The 20,940-nt window shown below is 38.0% G+C and overlaps 1 protein-coding gene across 1 annotated transcript in view; it reads left to right on the plus strand.

Annotated features, from left to right (window-relative positions):
- The window catches only part of SULF2 (sulfatase 2), a 126,370-nt gene that overhangs the window by 78,711 nt on the left and 26,719 nt on the right, over positions 1–20,940 (plus strand). The window contains 7 exon segments of the mRNA XM_032126987.1: positions 882–1,033; positions 4,356–4,525; positions 7,342–7,492; positions 9,470–9,645; positions 13,582–13,710; positions 14,656–14,712; positions 15,408–15,537. Coding sequence (XP_031982878.1) covers positions 882–1,033; positions 4,356–4,525; positions 7,342–7,492; positions 9,470–9,645; positions 13,582–13,710; positions 14,656–14,712; positions 15,408–15,537 — 965 coding nt within the window.

Raw genomic sequence — 20,940 nt, forward strand, 5'->3', positions numbered from 1 at the left:
AATTTCACGAGGTTTATTCCACTGTATATTGTCAGTCTAAGAGTATATTTGGCCATGATGTGAAGGCAAAATGTAGTTGACCTTTGGGCTAACTGGTTGTTCCATGCAATGCCAAGAGTACTTTCTCATCTGCTTTCCTCTGATTGTCTCTCGGGACAAAAATACTGAAAGTAATTTTTGCTAGATATACCTCAGAAAAAAGGACAGAAGTGTTCCCTCGCTCCCCCCACTCCATCCCTATACTAAGGGATTGGGCAATTGTAGCTCATTGTTCAACTTTGAGCTGGGGAAAACTGATACCAGATACAGAAGTAAAAGATTTTAAAGAGATAAACAAATCTTTAGGAGTAATTAATACTCATGCTCAAAACCCAAGTTAATATCTGGAAAATTGTCTGTTGAAATAGCTCAGAAAAACAATGTTCTAAATAAATTTTTTAAGTACTTTATGCACAGCATTCATGTTTAAATGTAGAGTGTTAATATCTTAAAACATGAGTTTTAATTTCACACTCTTAGTGGGAAGTTCAATTTCATGGGGCACTAATAGGTGGATGGATGCAGCTCAGCAGCGTGAAGGATATGAAGAGTCTAGGAGGAAGAACGTGTGGTCTGATTCCAAGTATATCAGGCACTGAAAAAGAAAATATAATGGTAATCGTGGTCCAGTTTCTCATATACATAGGTTGTAAATCAAAATATCTACATTATAGAGATACAAATTAAAAAAATAGATGCAAGCTTAAAACTCAGAACTTACCTTAAATCTATTGTAATGGAGAGGACAAAATTATTTTAAGAAAAAATAGAAAGGAAAGAATCTCTTTAACTATGGTGTTTCTGTTATGCCTTCTTACTACACTTCTGTTTTCTACCCCTAGCTTTCTTTGGAAAGTACCTTAATGAATACAATGGCTCCTATGTGCCTCCTGGTTGGAAAGAATGGGTTGGATTACTTAAAAATTCTCGATTTTACAACTACACACTCTGTAGAAACGGAGTGAAGGAGAAGCATGGATATGACTACTCCAGGGTAGGTCCTGTTGATTTATTTCTATTTACATTTAGACATGACCATAAGAAAGCTGTACTTTATGGTTTCAGTCTCTTTTTATACTTGAAAGCCAGTGCGTGTAACATTATCTACAACTGGTAACAGTAGTGTTTGGGCATGGTTACCTTCCATTCTGGGAGTGTCACGTTACTGAAAACATTACTACCAGCAGTGGAAACAAGTAAAATATTCTGAGACTGTATTAGATACTACAAGCTGAAGATGCTGTGTGTTAGCTATTTCTGTGCTTTGTATGTAATTATTGTGTCAGCGGAGTTACACAAGCATTAATGAGATAAGAATCCGTTTCCCTCCAGCTAGACCAATCCTTTTAGTATAAGCAACTTGTTTCACAGCCACAATATTATGGAGTGTTCACAGAATCTTGGTACAATTTATGATAATTCTGAATGAATGGAGAATTTAAATATTATGTTTGTATTTCTGTGCATACAGATGCGTATGTTTCTTAATATCCTTTCAAGGATGTTATATCCTGACCAAACTTACAAAAATACTTGATAGTCATTGTCAAACACAGTATTATTTTTTTCCTCATCTAACATGTTACAGCTCAATACCTGCTTGCAGTCAGGCATGTGTTTATTTCAGCTAAAAGTGTTCCTTTCCAAAGGAACCAGCTTCAGTGAAGTCCTAAAGTGGGCAGAAGTGACTCTGAAGTAGGATGGTAACTAAATCTATCCATAAACTGCTCTAGTTTTAGTGTATCACTAAGGAAGTTGACTCATTCTGAAGTGATTTGTAATGTATATTTGTTTAACAGATGTTTTGTTCGCTTTCTCTTATTGATGGCAAATCCTGCCTTCCTATTTGTGTTTGATTAGCATAGTGTTCACAGCCAGTTTTTCCTTTAAAAGGTTGGTGTCTGTGGTTTCCTCTCTGTGATTTCCATTTTCCTTTGCCCTATTTGCCTTTTATAATTGAATGTACTTTGTGCTGAGAGATAAAACTTCACAGTCTTCTAGGGCTGCCTTTTCCATCATCAGCTGCTAAAGGGAAGGTGCAAACTAGTGTACAGAATTATTTGTCTTCTGTTTTCCTTCTGATCTATGAAGAATGACAGAGCTAATCTTTACAGCCATGTACTAAAATGTTGTGATGGAAATATATCTTCTGTGGAACAGTGTCAGTCAAGTGATTTCATAGGCACTGTTCTCCATCTCCATTGTACCAAGGAGCCAACAGGGAGCTTTATGTTCCAATATATTCAACTGTTTGTGTATGCCAGACTTGAAAATGTTAAGGTTTTCACTTGTTTTAGTTTTTCTTACTGATTTTGGTAATAAATAAATCAAAAAATAAGGCTGATGAAAAGACAGACTTTTTATAATCTTCATATTCTTGCATAATAAACAGCTACAGTAATAAACAGATGATAGCGTGCAGAGCAACAGCACTGGTTGATGTTAACACTGGAGTTCAAATGAGCAAACAGAAGCCGAATTGGAAGACTGTTTCTCTTTCTTTCCTGCCATTCTTGTTGCTGAAAATGTGATTTTCCAGCAATGAGCAATATAATCAAACTATTTTTTAGTCCTATCTGTTTAACCAGCTGATGTTAATTATGTGCCAGTGGAAAACTAGGAAAAAAAACCAAAACAACAGTTCATTTTGTCCTCTAAAGTAACTGCTAAGCTTCTCTGAAAATTAAATTCTTTCAGATTTTCTTACAAAATACATTCTACTTTGATTTTTCTTTTTCAGTTTCTGCCGACATCTTTTAGATGAATTTTAATTTCGTACAACTACAACCTCTATAATGTGGACCTTTAAAAAAAAACCAAAAGAAATCAGTTCAGTGAAATGTTTCTGTTTGGTCTTTTGGCCTGGTAGATGCTGGGTTTGTAGTGATTTTCACTTTTGACCATGTGGAAACCTGTCTCTTTAAAATGAAATTGGAAAACTCTGCTCTTCTAATGGCTAAATCAAAGAGGAGTTACAGGCTTAAAGTGATTGACCGGCTTAAAGAAGCAGCACAATGAAGATAAACAGCAGTGCATTTTTGAGAGCACTTCAGTATTCTCTCTCAGCTATGAATATCATCTCAGGCATTGAAAGCATGTTCAGAAGTCAGTTTTGCTTTGGTACATTTTGCCTTCCCCTGCCTACTTTTATGAGTGGAAGTCCTTCATTTAATGCCTATTTAGAGTGAAAATACCATCCCAGGAACAGTCATAATTATGGCAGTTTAGTAACAGTCATGCCTTGTGTTGGGACCAGTGTGTAAAATTATAAATGGAGACTTTGCCAGCCTTGTTCTGGGATAGACAAGAAACAACTTGGGGGAAGTAAATATAGTCTGTGGAAAAGGCTTCCTTTGAATGACAAGCTGACTTTCAGACCAAGGATGCTGACAGAGGTGAAGAGGAGCAAGTGTCTTAACCATGGGCAGAAAGCTGTACTCAAAAGGAGATGCAATCCAGTCTATACCACACCTTGTACTTGTTGGCTTGACCATATGTTACATCTGATTTTACATTCTGCTGTGACATGACAGTTATTTTGGGTTTTTTTAAGGTGTAGTTTCATATCCTACTAATGTTTGATGGATATTTATACTTGTAGTGTTCCTGTGAAGCACCTAAGGGAGAGCATGGCTTGTCATTAAAAATCCTGTCTTCAATCCCTATAGCTCTTGCAGATATCATAAGAATGATAATGACACTTCTTAGAAAGTATAGAGATAGTCCAACTCTTCTACAGGAAGATTTCTAAATTCTCAACAATATGTGCAATAGAGCTAGATCTCTATCAGATTGTCACTGTATTTTTGAATGAAGTCTTTCGTTCAATTAGCCCACAATCTTCTCATGTTAGTGACTTCTGGTTCAGAAGAAGGTTAAGAAAAAAGAATATTGAGCCATTTGGTTTTTCAAAGTATTTTTGTGATGTAAGGTTGGACTATACACCTTAGAAGATACCGACACTGATAATTTTTTTTCATTCATACCTGGTCATTGTATTTAGCATTGTGTTTTTCATAATGTAGTTACCCACTTTAGGAAGAAAGAGTACTATTTGATCTTCTTTAGTGTCATTCATTTCTGAGAAAAAGCTAGAAGCTGTTGGTTTTTGTTTTTCTAGGCACTGAAGAAAGAATTACTTGATTTTAGTTTTTTGAGATTTTAACATCTGTAACTTACTTCTTCCTCCTACCTTTCTTAGTGAAGTAGCTTTTTTTTTCCTATTTCTTATGGTACCTCAGACCTCTCCTTCCTATTACCTCCCAGTTTGAAATTCCTTTTCAAGTGTCTCATTATACGTTTGCTTCTACTTGCAGGATTATCTGACTGATCTGATTACCAATGACAGTATTACCTTCTTTAGAATATCAAAGAAGATGTATCCTCACAGGCCAGTACTGATGGTTATAAGCCATGCTGCTCCTCATGGCCCTGAAGATTCAGCCCCTCAGTACTCACAGCTCTTTCCTAATGCCTCACAACACATGTAAGGAAAAAACAAAACCTTTGATTGATTTTCAGGTTCTGGAGTATGGAAGTTCTGGGTACCTCTGGGTGAACAATGTTTTCTTTATAGTACTCTTGGCATAACTTGTCACAAATATTTAAGAGGAGTTTTCAGTGGCCTAGGTTTAAGAGTAAATGTAAAAATGCAGAATGTGTACATACAGTGAAGGAATGATACAAATTAGTTCTCTACTTTCCATTTTTCCCCTTGTTCCCAAATTCCAGGGAATCTCAGTGACAGATAAATCTCTCAATGATAAAGGGTTGCAGGCAGTTCTTACTGTTTGGTTGTCATGTGGATATTGTAAGGAAGGATCAGAATGCAAGTGGAACACTTACAAATTGCCCTAAAGCAATAAGCGATACCCTGAACAAAGTCTTTGCCTAGTCCCCAAACCAGAAGGCAGTACACTGTGTGGTATGACTCCACACCTTTCCTTGTGGCAGCAGTGGCGAAGACTGTAAGTGGATTCTGTGGAAAAGAAAAGCCAAGTGAAAGTGGGATGGTAGTGCTTGACATTGGTTGATGTACACACTACATCATGTGGCGTTGCTAGTAATAGCTAAAAGCCAGTGGTATGGGTTTTAGTCAGGGTGCTGCTTTGCCTTGGAGCTCTGGTATGTACTTCTGTGGCTAATTTCTGCTGCTGTTCTCTTGATTCTCTACCATATTCTGGCTGGTATGACCATTCTGCCCTATACTGCAGACTCTCTCCATCTCATTCTGTAGAGCTCCTCTCTGTGAGCATCTTCAGTCTTGTCTTGTTTGAAAATTATTCACAGAGAAAATCCCTCAGCTGCATGGTTTTCCTTTATTGCTGCCTGTATTGTGAGCTGTAGAGAATGTGGCAGCTGGGCAGTTTTAGCGGTGATCAGAATTCACTTCAATAGAGGGTACATTTTACCATCCATCTTTTTCAAGGTCAAATTCAGTCTGTCTGGGGCTTCCCTTCTGGATACATTCGAAGAAGTTGTTTCAGCTAGCTTCTAGGAATGTTACTTTTTTGTATTTTTCCCATAAGACAGACAAATCTGTTAAGGATTAGAGAGTTACATTTGTAGTAATCAAAGAAAATCGTGGGCTTTAGTTGGTCTAACTAGTGGGAGGTTTCAAATCAGCCAGGAAATTACAAAGTAAGCTGAAAAGGAGTTAGCGAAGCATTTTTGATTCATTCTGAGCATCACATAGCAACAGTTTCCGTAATGGTCAGCATTTTCAGAGAAGCAATGTCATTATTTCAACCACAATAACATTCTGAAATTCAAGAGACTATTAACAATACAGAGAGAATAGACAGCAGCACTTTCCTCCCTGTATGAAGAAGCCTCCACTTGCCACCTAAAAAAGTTTTTCAGATAGCATCTAACAGAGGCTTTCAGCATAAAACATTTCACTGTCAGATTATTAGTTTAATATTTATATTAAATGTCTTCTGACGGTCATATTCAGAGATACATTAGATACGCAGTATTTTGATGAGAAGTTTCAGCTGATGTTATTTTTTAGCTTAATAACTTACCTTGCTGCTCTCTTGCCTACACAAAACCAACAGTAGAAATTTCCCAAATAGGAGCTTATCAGGAAATTCTGTGTTGGTAAGAGGAAAGTAAATGAGTATTTGCTATTTTTTCCTGTGTTACTGTGTTACTCTCTTGGCTTGCAGATTGGCACAGACCAAGTTTACTGCTTTGAATGAAAAAAGGAAGTCTAACCAAATTACCTAGGAAAAGTAATTTTTAACACTTTAGACTCTGTGCATGATGTCTTTGAGCCATGATGTGAAGAAATTGTAAAAGGCGGTCTTCAACCATAAGTAATAAGGAATAAATATAGTATGTAAGAATAGTATTTCTTGCAAATGTAAGCTATAATAATATCTTTTAATGAGTTGGTGATGTGGAGAGTTGACATCATGGTGGTAATATAAATCTTTTATTTAGGTTCAGCTAACCTGAAGTAATATAATTATGCATAGAAAAGTGATTGCTGGGACTCCCAACCATGTGAAACTGTGGACAATATTTTTCCTCATCGCTTTAATGACGTCCCAGGATCGTGAGAACTTTGAGGGACAGTGAGATTCCAGGTGGATGTTGAACCCAGTTATTGGGATTTTGCAGGGACTTCAAGTAAAGGAGTTGGTGGCTGGAATGAGTCTTCAAAATACAGCCCTATCTTCCTCATCCCACTTTTCTTTGCAGGTCTTTAAAATCCGGCTGTGTATCCACTTCTGCTGCTCACATGCAATTGGATACCAGTAGACAGAGTGCCTGTGCTCCTCTGTTGCATAAGTGTGAAAGTATTCAAGTAGCCAGTCATGCTGAATTCCAAAAAGCTGTTAAAGAACATAGTAGAACCTCTACAGCAAGTTGTATAGTTATTTTTAAACAGCTTGCACAAGATGTAGTATTTGGTGCTAATGTGAGTGGAGTGAAAGCAAAGCAATTACATGAGTAGGAGCTCTGTAATACGTGCTTCATCCTGATCATACTTGTGGAGTTAAGACTTCTGAGGCCAAGTCCCTTGGCCTTGAAATGTACACTTGTTAGTCTGAAATCACTCGAAAGATAAGGTATGTTTAATGTTTTCATAGATTTTATTTCCCCCCCCAAGTTGTTTTCATTTTCCCGTGTTTCATAACATGAAACTAGAAGACATTTCGAAAATAATCTTAATATTTTCTTGTGCACCTCAGATAGTACTTCCTATAGTGTTGATCAAATAGAAATTAATATTCATTACTGTCACTTTTTTCTACTTGGCTAAAACATTGTGGTTTTCTCTCATTTCCTTAGTACTCCCAGTTATAACTATGCTCCAAACCCAGACAAGCACTGGATAATGAGGTATACCGGTCCCATGAAACCCATACATATGGAGTTCACTAACATGCTACAGAGAAAGCGCCTTCAAACACTCATGTCTGTGGATGACTCTATGGAGATGGTAAGATTAATAGTCGCTTTTGTTTTGTTTTGTTTTTTGGCTAAACAGGTGCTTGTTTCTTGAGTTAAGCTCCACATAGTCCTGCATATGAAGATAAGGGAGAAAGAAGGTGGAGAAGGACCGCATCAGTTTTTTAATAGTGTGTAATCCTCTCACCTCTGATCGTTTTGTCTCTTTATTCAATGTGTAAGGTTCCTCATCTCCTAAAGACAGGTACCCTGAGTTGGGTGGTGTGAACAAGCTGACTTGATGCCACAGAACTACTGCTGATAAAGGGGAGGAGAAAGGGATTGCCTGAAAATCTATGCATCATAAAGCCTAAAAATGTACCTTTGATAAAGAAAGTCATCATATAGCCTGTTGGAAATAACTACCTAAATGTGTGTCTATTTTAATCTTGTGACACTGAGTTTGTGAGAGAAGAAAACAACAGCAGCAAAAAGTGATGATACAGGAGTCCTAACTGGAATGATCCCACAGTAAACCCAGCCCAGGAGGTTAAATATTGGAAGTAAATAAATACATAGATTGGTATTTTAAAATTATCTGCATCATCTAACAATGAGATTTCTTAATACAAACTATATGTCTCCCACAGAAAGATCTGGATTCACTAAAAGCTATACTGAAAAAGAATGGTTATGCAGATTTAAAAGTGTTGCAATTACTGCTTATCTCTTGGCATTCTTAGTCAAAAGAAGCTAGAACATAAATTAGAGGATTAGAGGAGTCTAAATTAGACTTAGAGGAGTCCTCTAAGGCAAAAAGGAGATTATCTGGATGGCATTGCGTAAGCTTGTTACTAATATAATTACTAATATCTTATAATTACTGATTCAGGCAAATATGACCTCTGCTTCCTGTTAATGAAGCTGTTTAGATGGATCAGATACCAGCATTAGGGGAAATTGGTGATTTTACTACACTATTAGGATTTTCTGTTTAGTAAAACGTTTTCACTCCAGGTGATTTACTGCAGGCAAGTCAGTTAGGTTCTTTTTTAGTTCTAATTACAAAGTTAGGCTGATCTTTTTCTACTGATTTATATGTGTTAATAGTCTTTCAAAATTAAAAAGAAAAAACAACAAAAAACCTCACACACTCAAAAAAAACCCAAAACCCAAAACAAACAAACAAACCAAAACAAAAAACCGCCAAAAAAACAAAAACCCTGCACAACCCCTCCAAAACCAAAACAAAAGCCAAAAAAAGCCAAACCCACAAACAAAACAACCTGAAAAAGAACCAAAAATAAACTCCCAAACCAACACAACAGAGTTTTGTCCTGTGCTGATGTGTTTTGCACCTGTGTGAGGCACCACTTTGGTGGTATTCCACCACCTTCTTACCTTTCTCAAGCCAAAATGTCACATGAAAATCAATCCTTGATGCTAAAGTTGGCACATTTCGCATAGTTTCTTATGTAAATCTGTAGAAGCATCCACATTTAAATCTCCTCGTAGTTCTCCATAGTGAGAGTACTATGATGGAGCGATATTTATCTGGAAGATATTTTGCAAATATTCTGCATAATGGAGACTTATTTGTTTGAAGCTGAAGTTGTTGAGTGCTGCCTGAATATATGTGAGATTCAAAAGGCTGTCATTTTATTAATATTGCTTGCTGCAAGAAAAAGATAAAACTGGAGAGAAAATTTTGAAATGACACCTTGTGTTACTGTATGTATTTAGTACTATCTTGACAGCTCTCACGCAAAATACTGAACCCAAACATTTTTGAAATGGCATGCTGTGTTTTACCTTGAAACAGAGTTTTGCCTTGTAATAGCCACAATATTCAGTTAGTAAAATTAAGATGTGATTATGTATTATTCAGAGTGGTTCATTGTGATAACTCAGTGCCATCCTTAGCTGTTGTTATTTGTATGTTGCACATAGGCAGAAAGCGATATCCAGTGTTCCACATGTAGAGCTACTCAGTGGAATTAATTTCATATTTTGTTTTGCTCTTTTTCAGATTTACAATATGTTGGCTGAAACAGGAGAACTGGAAAATACGTATATAATATACATGGCCGACCATGGTTATCATATTGGGCAGTTTGGGCTGGTGAAAGGGAAGTCTATGCCATATGAGTTTGATATCAGAGTTCCATTCTATGTCCGAGGACCAAATGTGGAGGCTGGGTCTTTGTAAGTTCTTTGCTATTGTGTGTGTTGTGACCTGAAAATTTCATGTTCACATCTCTAGTTGTATTGACCTGGCAGCCAAATGGAGGCACAAAGTATTGCCCATCCTGGTTATCTTTGGCAGAAAAATATGTCTACTCAAAAACCAGAACTGATTGCACAGGCTGGTGTAACAAACTCAAGGCCATTGCCTTTTTGCTTGCGTGGGTGTGCAGCACAAGCCACTGCACTTTAGTGGATCTAGTGGAAAAATCACTTTGAATGATGTCCAGTCTAGGAAACACTTACTTGCATTCTTTTAAGGAGTGCAAATTATACACGTAACTGTCATTTTAAAGTTAAAAAATATACTGTATAATGCCATAGTAGATAATTATTGGTGAACATTGGAGTCACTTGTTTCAATTTATAATGATCAGTTCATATACTATCATCCACAAAGTATTCTTTCTGGCTCGTTCTTTGGGACTATGTGGTTAGGCCTGTTTGTCAGATGCACACAAGCATGCAGAGTATGACTGTTAATTGAAATGGTAGCTTTGATCAGCTAAAAAATTAAGCAAATACACTTTCTAAGCAATTATTTTGGATAGCAAATATTTGCACTTAAGTAATGATGTTGGACAGAGTGCCATAAATTGCTGCCTAATAGTTGTATCAGTGTGCATGTTTTAGCATAATTAACACACACAGTCTTCCACACACAATTTTTTCTTTACTGCAGAGGAATGCATCTAATGTGTAATATGATAACAAATAGTTATAAAAAAAATCTCATTCTGTATGCTGGTTAAATTCACTGATTCACGTTATCTGCAGGCAGAAAAATGTTAAATTCTGTAGCTATTACACTGTGTTTCTAATTTATTTTCAGCAGTTGTGCATGTGAAAAAAATAATATTCTTTAAAGAGCAGGGAGAGATTCCTCAGTTGGGATTAAACATACTACCTTGGCACTGAAAGAGTTTTGTCTGCAGCAGCCCAGAATTTCAAATGAGCTGGAATAGCCTTCTACAAACCTGCTCTCTTTCCCTTTGTCTGCAGTTCTTGGCCTTCCTGGAGAGTCAGTGCTAACATGGCCCAAGTGACTGAGCTAGTGCTTCTGCAACATAGTGCTAGAGACCAGCCACATTGTGTCTGTGGTAGTTCAAGGATCCTTACACACAGATATCCACAAAAGCTCTGAAGCCTTCCCACTGAATTTTATTTTTCAGACTTCCAAAGATGAAAACATCTTTCTGTTAGAATTGGAATAGTCAGCCTGACAGAGTCTTAACAGAACAGAGCTTGTCACAGTAGAGCAAATAGGAAGAACAGGGTAAAACACCTTGGAGAGGGAATACATCAGATAATTAATTGATCTTCCCTCTCAGCCTGATTTTCTTTAATGGTAGAACTTCTGTCATCTGTGTTTTGTGTGAACCTTATGTTTTTCCTGCAGAATAATTGTCATGACTCCCTTTGGATACCAGGGAAATTTTAATATCAATCACTGTAGCAAGTGATTGATTACTAACCTCTCATTTCTGTTACTAAATATGCTACATCATAATTATCAGTAATTAAAATCAAATCGCATACATCAATTTAATTCATCACCTATGCTCTTGTCAGTGCCTGTTTGCTTGCTCACTGAAAGATGTAGTAATTTTAAAATAGTATCTCATTAAATAGTGTGAATTTAGCAGCTTTCTTCTGTCCTGTATTCTGAGCTGGAATTCTGCACTGACATGTATTGCAGTCCATTTGGTCCCATCCTTCCTTTGTGCCTGCTGGTCATAACATGGTGATTCTTTATGCTCAGTGCTGTAGAACACTGTTTGTGTAGCAGTATGCTCATGTTATTATTTTTCCCCACTTTCAAGAAATGGAGGGTCTGTTGTGATTTTTTAATCCTTGTTTTCCAAAGAAGTAAGGAAAAGCAATAGCACACGGCTGATAAACAGTATTTATATATGTAATATTGTGAGTAATTGCGCACTCAACTTCAACACTATCATAGACATGGTTGAAATGAGTTTTTAAGATTCAATGTAATGAACAACTGGGGTGCAGGACATGAAGGAATATGAAGTAAATTTGCTGATGATACTAAATTGGGAAGAGCTGTCGACCCTCGCAAAGGCAGAGAGGCCCTGCAGAGACACACTGACAAATTAGAGAGGTGGGCAATCATCAGCTCTCTGAAGTTTAACAAGGGCAAGTTTTGGAATCTTCACCTGCAATAGGGCAACCCTGGAGATACAGACAGACTCTGGGGAGAGAGAGGCTGGAGACCAGCTTTGGAAAGGGACTGGGGGATCCTGGTCGACAGAAAGTCGAATGAGAGTCAGCACTGCCCTGGAAGCCAGGAGGGCCAACCGTGTCCTGGGGAGCACCAGGCCCAGCATTGCTGGCCTGGCAAGGGAGGGGATTGTCCTGCTCTGCTCTGCGCTGGGGCAGCCTCAGCTTGAGTTCTGGGGGCAGTTTGGGGCACTACAATATTAGAAGGATATAAAGCTATTTAGAGAGCATCCAAAGGAGGCTATGAAGATGGTGATAGGCCTGGAGCCTTGTGAGGTGCAGCTGAGGTCACTTGGCTTTTTCAGACTGGAGGAGACTGAGGGGAGGGGAGACCCCATAGGAGTATACAACTTCCTCATAAGGAGAAACAAAGGGATAGGCACCAACACCTTCTCTCTGGTGACTAGTGACAGGACTCAAGGGAACAGCATGAAGTTCTGGCAGGGGAGGTTTAGGTTGGATATTGGGAAAATGCTCTTCTTGCAGAGGATGTTCAGGCACTGGGACAGGCTGCTGGGGGAAGCAGTCTTGGCACTGAACCTGCCGGAGCTGAAGAAGCATTTTGGACAATGCTTTCAGGCACGTGTTGGGATTCTTGTGGCTGTCCTGTGCAGGGCCACAAGTTGGACTCAGAGATCCTTGCAGGTCCTTTCCAGCTCAGGATACTCTGTGAACATAAACAGAAAACACTTCTGCAAAAGCAGACGTACAGTAAAACCAAATCACATGATTAAAAATTTTGGGTATTCATTTAGCTACTGAATTCTGGGCTGGATGGATATGAGTTCATCTGTCAGAGCCAGATGCTCTGATATATTAACTCATATTTAGCTGTGACAGTTCAGTGGGTTTGGGGATAGAAGCTAACATACTACTTGGGAGTTAATGCTAGTGTTTTAACCAAATCTGAAGTCAGTTTGAATTCAGACGTACTGTTAACTGCGGTGGCTGAGGAGCATGTGCCGCACTCTGCAAAGTACCGGAGGGTGGCTGTTCATAAATTTTTGCAGAATGTGCAAATGTGTGCCCTTTGAAAGATCATTTTAATTAAAGCTGTTATTTTTTTCTCTTTTTTTCTTCATAACTGTTTCCTCCGTGCTGCTTTTTTTTTCATCCCTTTCCTTTTTCTGTCTCACACTGTAAATTAGCAGTCACTTTTAGTTTTCACTAGTGCCTAGCAATACATTTCTCATGTTCTCTTCAGAACATGCCTACTGTGATAGGAACTGAGGTACTCATTTCTATACCAGATTTCGAAACAGGTAAAGCATGTGCTATCTGCCAAATCTACTTTTTAAGAAAGTCATTAATATATTTGGCAGTCATTTTGATTCTGTAAGACACCCAAACAGTTTTTCCAATGCTTTTTAAACTGTCTTTTGCAAAAATTAACTAACTTTGCCTTATGAACTACTTTTCTTTCTCAAAAATGCTCTATGCTAAAGTTTAAAATATTTGTATTAGTCCCCTTGAGGTTATGCAACTTATCTATGTATTATATGTTAATTTCCATCATGGAAAGGAATCAGATTGTGTCTTCTTTTATTTGCAGGTGTCACAAAATAAGACTTTTCAGATCCTTGGACTCTGTGGAAGCTGGAGTTGCTTGGTATTATTGTATAGACTTTAAACTGTGTTCTCCTATGTTTTTTTCAGGAATCCTCACATTGTGTTGAATATTGATCTTGCACCCACAATTCTAGATATTGCTGGATTGGATATTCCATCTGATATGGATGGTAAATCCATTCTAAAGCTGCTGGATTCTGAGAGACCAGTCAATAGGTAAGAAATGGAAATGTTGCATGGAAACATGCATGTGTTTTTGCAAGACTGAACAGGTGTTCAGCAGCATGCAGAAAATTTAAAGGAAAATATAAGAAAACCACCATCTGTCTGAGTACAACATTCACTGGAAAGTCTGAAGACTATTTGGCATATACAACTCACTTCAGTCATTTATTTTCATTTTGGCACATTCATATTCTAGATGTATGGCATATGTGGCATCTGTATATACTAAATGTAGTCTGTGTAGAAGTAAGAGGGCTACACATTAAAGTCTTCAACTATGTGAGTTACAGATTTTAAATATCTCTGTGGCATCATTTGTAGCAAAGCATTTCATATGGAATAAATAGTAAAATAATTGGCGGCGTTGATTGTGTGTCAGACTATAATATAAAGACAGACTCGCAGTAAAAACTGCAATTATTATTTAAGACTTTCCATCCATACTTTCATTGGAAAAAGACTGAGGAAGAGAATTAGACTGGCTAGAGAATGCTTGCAAGAGAAAATCAGGGAAGGAGAACTATTTGCTTTACAAGTAGTTGGGTGGAGGGAAAGCGGGAAAGGAGCAGCTGCTTTAGAATAGGATACTTTGTGGGTAGATGCAGGTTAAGAGCCCAAATTTGAGTCAGGAAGACCGATTTAATTTGTGATCCTTTGTGAACAAGGACAATTCAGTTAATGCCTCATGCCTTAAACATGCTTATGTTGAAGAAGTTGTACTGCATAAACCTGTTGTGGATTTTGTCCCTGTGAGAAAAATATATCCTATTGTTTTCAGTGGAGAGACGTATGTCCCTGCTTCATAGAGCTGAATGTCCTCTTGTGCAGTTATGTGGCACGTTTCTTGTTGGAATTAGGGGTGGGAGAGAAAACTGGGGCATAACTTGGTTACTGGTTTTGTGGGAATTGCTTCTTCCTCTCCTTGTTTCCTCCTAGGTTTCATTTAAAGAAAAAGATGAAGGTGTGGAGAGACTCATTCCTAGTGGAAAGAGGGTAAGGAAAGTGTTAATCACAAAGCCCAATCTTTTTAAATAGAAGGATATTGAATAGCTAAAGCCAAAGCAACACTCCACCACAGTGTAAAGCCATTTAGCTGTGTCAGCAGGGACATGGCTGCAGTATGCCTAGTGGCAGTGATTGTGTGATTGGACGGAATGCATGGCCTTTGCCTACAACCTGCATGAACACGCTGCTGTGGTGGGGGAAGGGGAGTTTACTTAGATTGAGAGATGGGAAGGCATCCCAATTTGCTTTCAGCTGCTGCCCCCCACCCTCCTGCTTGTATCATGGGATTATGAACAACCTTTCCTCTCTGCATCTTCATCTGCTGGCCATTCCCTCTGCACCTCTGCCTTAATACATAAATGGGAGCGTGAGGGGTTTGCAAAGTGCAGCCCTGTAGAATGAGATGTGGTCTCTCTATATTGACTGTTGTCACTGCCTGTCACTCAGGCATGTAACACACTGTCTTGATTTTATGTGTTTTTGTATGCTCCCTGAGAGCATGACATGAGTAACTTGTGTGTTATTGGACAGGCTAAATGCTAGTTTCTACTGGACTGCTAAGTTTTGGCTACTAGAGATGGTATGGACTTGGAAAAATAACTACTCCTCTGAGTCTTTTCAGCAAACTGTATTTTTATCTTGGAGTTAATATTAATGTAAAAATATTTTTTTTTCTTTTCCAGTAAACTGCTGCATAAAAGGGAGAATGAGAAGGTAGATGCCCAAGAAGAAAACTTTCTGCCCAAATACCAGCGCGTGAAAGATCTCTGTCAGCGAGCTGAGTATCAAACAGCTTGTGAACAGCTTGGCCAGGTAGGCATTGTTACCACTGACTGCAAGTAAGCAGTTATAATTGGGCTAAGCTCAACACCTTCACTGTGTCAATGTCCTTCACCTCATCATCAATGCCAGCATATAAATCAAATGGCTCATTCTGTGGCCTTTGCTCAAAGCTTTGTTACAGCATTTACGAGATTGACTGCCAGTCAGGAAATTGCTGATTCAAGTGTTCTGCATTGATTCCTGACTACTGTTAAGAAAACCACCTAGGCTGTTTTAATGTTTTATTCCCCAAAGAGAATGTGATTTGGGATTCATTAGCAATGAGAAGCTACACTGTACCTAACAGACTGGCCTTCTTCAAATACATACAGCTTGCTTTGCTTTGAATTCTCTTTTTAATTCATTTTGTTGTTGTTATTTAGAATTACATATAGTAATGGGAAACTAACATTCTGTTAACTCAATATATATACCTCCTCTTAACAAAAACACACTTGGAAACCACACGTGCAATTATGACTGGAGGCAGTCTGTGTGTATATGGGCATAAAGCTAATTGATTGTATGTCATTTCCCTTGTTGCATAACTGTTCTGGGCAGATATGACAATTTAGATACAAGTTACATAGAAGAAATTAATGGGGGGAAAAAAAAAATAGGGTAGTATCAATACATGATCTTGACACGCACAGGAGAGGATCTTGCAAATTTACCAGAGCAGTGCAAAGGCATAGCATAGCTATCTCCAGAGAATTCACCACTCTTGGCAAAATTGACTCTGTGTTATTGCTCTCTCATCCAGGTATGGGTCAGAGAACTCCTTTCCAAGGACTGTAACACATTCTGTGGACAAAGGGGTGAGGGTAACTGGGTCCACATGCTAATGTGTCTGTTATTACACTGGCATTACCTCATATCCCGGCAGCCCAGAGGGCTGTCAAGGGAAGTTAGTCTGTGGAATAGAGCTATTCTTGCAGACAGGATATGACTTACCAAGGCTATAGTCAGTAAGGGGTTCCTTAGGCTGCAGTAGTTCATTTTTTACTGTCAAAGGCCAGACTCCATACTTCTGGCTCTACTGATCATGTAGTTCAGTGCACCTGTGAAATAAATCCATTGTTCCTTAGGTGTTTGGATCCAGTTTATATGTATAAGAATTTTCCAGATGTTCTTTTCTTCCTGTGGCTTCTATGTCAGACTTAGTATACAGAGTGATTTTAACATCCTGTTCTTCGTAAAAATACTAAACTTAAAGGAATACTATATGCAGTAGCTTATTGTCACCAGAAGTCTTGAGCTGAAATTTTAGCTGAATGGGAGAAATCTGTTGTTTTATGAATTTGCAATGTTATTTGAGGAACTGGAGGAAAAGTCACTGTTTCTACTACTACATCATCCAGTAAGTAGTATGGGGAAATACAGCTTTTCTTTTCCATCACTATTTTCTCTTCAAGAGATGTTTCAACTTTCTGTCTTTGTCCACCCAATTATTTTGAACATTACTGTAAGAACAGAGGGAAGAGAGACTTTCCAAGTCCATGTTGTCACTGAGTCTTTGTCTTTGCATAAGGTAACTTAGCTACATTCAGGCTTTCTTACTCTAACTACCACGTTTCAATTGTGGAAGAAAGGGGGAAGGTCGTGTAATGTCTACACACATTCACAGGCTTATGTTTCCTTCCACGGATGATAAAATATCTTTGACCTCTTTAAGAAGCAGGTATGAAATGTCAACTCCATAGTCAAAACTGCCAATAAATTCTGAAGGATAGATGTGCTAATAAGAGATGCTTGTGCTGCATCCTTATTGTCAGGAGACAGAGAGGAGAATTGTTTTGAGCAGTTTGGTCAGGCATAATTGGAAGTGATAGGATGAAATTGAGCAAAAAAAGGAATTTACGCTGGACATCAGGAAAAATTGCCAAACAGTCAAGTCAATTAAAGTCTGTGAAGGGCTCTCAAAGGAGTCTCAATCCATCTAACCTCTACTCTAGAAAATATGTCTTAGTAGTCTGTCTAGACAATAGGACTAGTGGGAGATAAACTTGCTTATTTGAGGATAAATTGTGTCTAAATATGGGTGCCCCCAAAAATCTCTTCAGAGTGAAGCAAGACTAACTTCTCAAATGACAAATGGGTGTTGTCTGTTTGCTGGTGCTGTTCACAGCTCTACATAGTAAGTAGAATGAGCCCAAATTAATAACATACCACTGCCTTGGGGAGTTGATGTTATGCAGATGCAATGGTTATTTAGCAGATGTCTTCTGATGCTGCAGGACACTCTATTTAACAGTACCTGGAGTATTCAGTGCAAAAAGTGCGTTTTCATATCCCAATGCAAAGATAGAGACACATCCAGGTCAGAATTAGTTGAAAGCTTGCTGAAGTCATTGGGACTCTTTCTTTTGACTTAAACAAGTTTTGGGGACCCGCTATTCCATGCACAGAGAAATCTGAGCAGTCCAAGGGAATCTGAAGTGTGAGCAGGAGACAGGAAGCACAAATGGAGGACAAAGACTCAGAAGGGAGTGAAGGACAAGAGACAAGGACAGAACTTAAAGAAGAGGTAAAGAAAGGAGAAGTAAATAAAGCTTTGAATGTATGATGGAGAATTTGAAATTCTGCTTTGTGAGCATGCAAGTTTGTGAATACAGGTCTATTGCCACAAAATGATCTTTGAAAATCTGTCACCCTCCTTAACCTATAATTGTTTTGATAAGAGAATACCAAGATCATGGAGATGAGGCTATTCATGGTGTCTAAAACCTTGTTTCACAGTCCATCATGTGGAATTTTTTTGGCACCACTGATATATGTAAATTCTTCTGAGAGCAGTGGGAATCTGTGTGTTGCCATGTTTTCTTTTTCAGTTATTAGGGTTTGGTCTGTGTTAGTTATTTGCGTCCAACAAAGGGTGACTGTAGAATCAGATGAAAGAGCAGTTCAGCATTCATATTCAAGGATTTAAAAGAGATGAGCTCTTCGCACATGAAATATAAAAACATTTATCCTAGTACCTAATGGCTTCCACACGCATTTTTTCTTTTCAGTATAGTTTGGCCTTTCATTCGAAACTGCCTGGTGAGTGGAAGCTGACCCACTTTTATCTGGTAGCCTGCATTAATGTGCTTTTGTGGAAGCCAATTATGATACCAGCATTGCTCTGTAGAGTATTCCTACCCCACAGTATCATAACATCAGCTGCACAAAATCTCCGTCTAAGTAAGTTGCCAATTTTGCGCACATTTGATAAACATGCAATACCTGCAGCAGTGCTGATTGCTAGAGGGAATCTATGCTGTACATGTGAAAACTCCACAGATTAAAAGATAGTAATTTTTTTCTTTAGCAGGACCTAATTTTTTCTTTAGAAGCATAATACAATAATACTGCTAAATCATGAAGAGAAATAATTGCCTGATTTCACATTATTTCCTTTTCAAATACATTTTATTTTCAGAGCTTTATTTACATGCAAATCTGATACAGTAGAAATTGCCTTTAAATAGCATTCAAAGTATCATTTTATATGGCAGTTTTCACAGGAGAACATTCAAAATGCCAACGTTAGCACATTGTTTCTTCCAGGTGTTCTACAAATGAAAGGTTTGACATAGTCTTCCCTCCAATTGCTTTGTATTGCTCAATATCCCTTTGATCATGAAGGGATATTCTCTTTTGTAACTGGCCTGAAGATACCATAAGTAAAAGCACGTTGCTTACTTGCTTGGTGCCCCCAGTTCCCTCATATAACATGGCATACCAGTGATGAAAACTATTCTGATCAGTGTGTGCCTTCCTTAGCAGTTCATAAATGGCACCTCTACATCATATTGCTGATTTCACCACAATCATTATTAGCCATTGTTTAGTGCCAAGGGAGGAGCAATAGAAAAAAAATTGCTTATATTTTCTCCTTTGTCTGACGCCACTGTAGCTTGAGGTTGTATCAACCGGACCTAGGAAACAGTGTCATGTTTTGGAAGGAATTTTTTTTTAATTGGGAAGAAAGCTTTGGATCTGTCTATCTTTTATGGTTTATTGGTACTTTTGTAGCTGGCAGAGATATACTGAGGTTATGAAAGGATTTAAGTTCTGTTGATAAGTGACGTATATTAAGCCAGCTAGAGTCCAGATAACTTCAACAGCCCTTTTGCCAGATCTTTGGAGTTCCTGAATTTCAGAACAAGTTGCACATGATCAGCTTTCAGGATTGAATTCATAATCTGTAATTGCAGCAAGAAATGACTTGCTGATAACTTCATACATTAAAAGTTTTATCAGCCCTGGAACTGATAAAATTAGCAGGCAACAAACCATGAAAATTAAAATCATGATGGTTTATTAAGGCTGAATAAATCTGAGGATTTAAAGGATAAATCAGATGGAATCTGAGGATTGTATTCCTTATGAGGAACTCTAATTAACAAGACTTTTCCTTCTTAAGCTAGAAATAGCCTATAATAATTTTCAGAGGCTGTTTTACTTATGGGATCTTTTTGCTTGTTGCTTCACAAACTCGAAGAAATTTGCATTTCTGGATAAGAGATTTTTTAACTCACTGTCATTACAGTATTGGCTATTGTAAGTAGCTTGCTAAAATCGACACCAACATTTAATAATACCACAGCTTTTAAAAATATCCTGATATGAGTAGTGGTGTACTTTAGCTAAAAGACTACTGGAGGTCAGGAAACTGGCTTCAGTCTAAGTGCTGTTACAGGCTCAGTGTGGCACCTCAGACAAATCAATTCCCCTTTTGGTGCTGCTGGTTTTTTCCTTCACAGCTAATGTAATTTCTGCTAAGACTGCACTCAGTCCTTAGCTTGTGCAATGCCTAGCGCAGCAGCTGGGACCATTTGATACCACAATCCAATTATTATATTAATAATAAATGAATTATATAATTGTAATCTTAAAATTAGCTGAATACCTGATTCTTCATTTTTTTGTGCTAGTTGTGATGGTCCCACCTGTCTCATGTCAACTACAATTTGTGGCATTAAAGAGCCCTCAAAATATTCTGCCATCTATCTTATCATTTCAAGATTTGAGTGGTATGTAGTGTGTGACAACTGAAATTGAGCTGAGAGTTCAGAGGTCTGAATCTCCAAAAATCATGAGTCAGTGTAATGAAATTATGTTGCCCTGGAATGAAAACCAGACAGTATTCTTCATTTATATACTGATAACATGAAGTAGAGGAAACCAGACTTTATCTTTTGCAAGTAGATGAGTGGGAAGAAGGTACCAGGAGAAGGGGTGAACCCAACAAAAATGTTAAAATGTTAAGGAAGTGATACCTGATGGGAAGAACTAAGGAACTGGGCACAATCAGTTAAAAAAATAGCTGAGAAGAGAGAGGTCTGACTGCCTGAATCTTAGAGATGTTGTGAAGAAGACATGAATTGATTATTTTAAGTCATCTAGAAG

The sequence above is a fragment of the Corvus moneduloides genome, chromosome 17 (genome assembly GCF_009650955.1).
Source record: "Corvus moneduloides isolate bCorMon1 chromosome 17, bCorMon1.pri, whole genome shotgun sequence".
Taxonomy (NCBI): domain Eukaryota; kingdom Metazoa; phylum Chordata; class Aves; order Passeriformes; family Corvidae; genus Corvus; species Corvus moneduloides.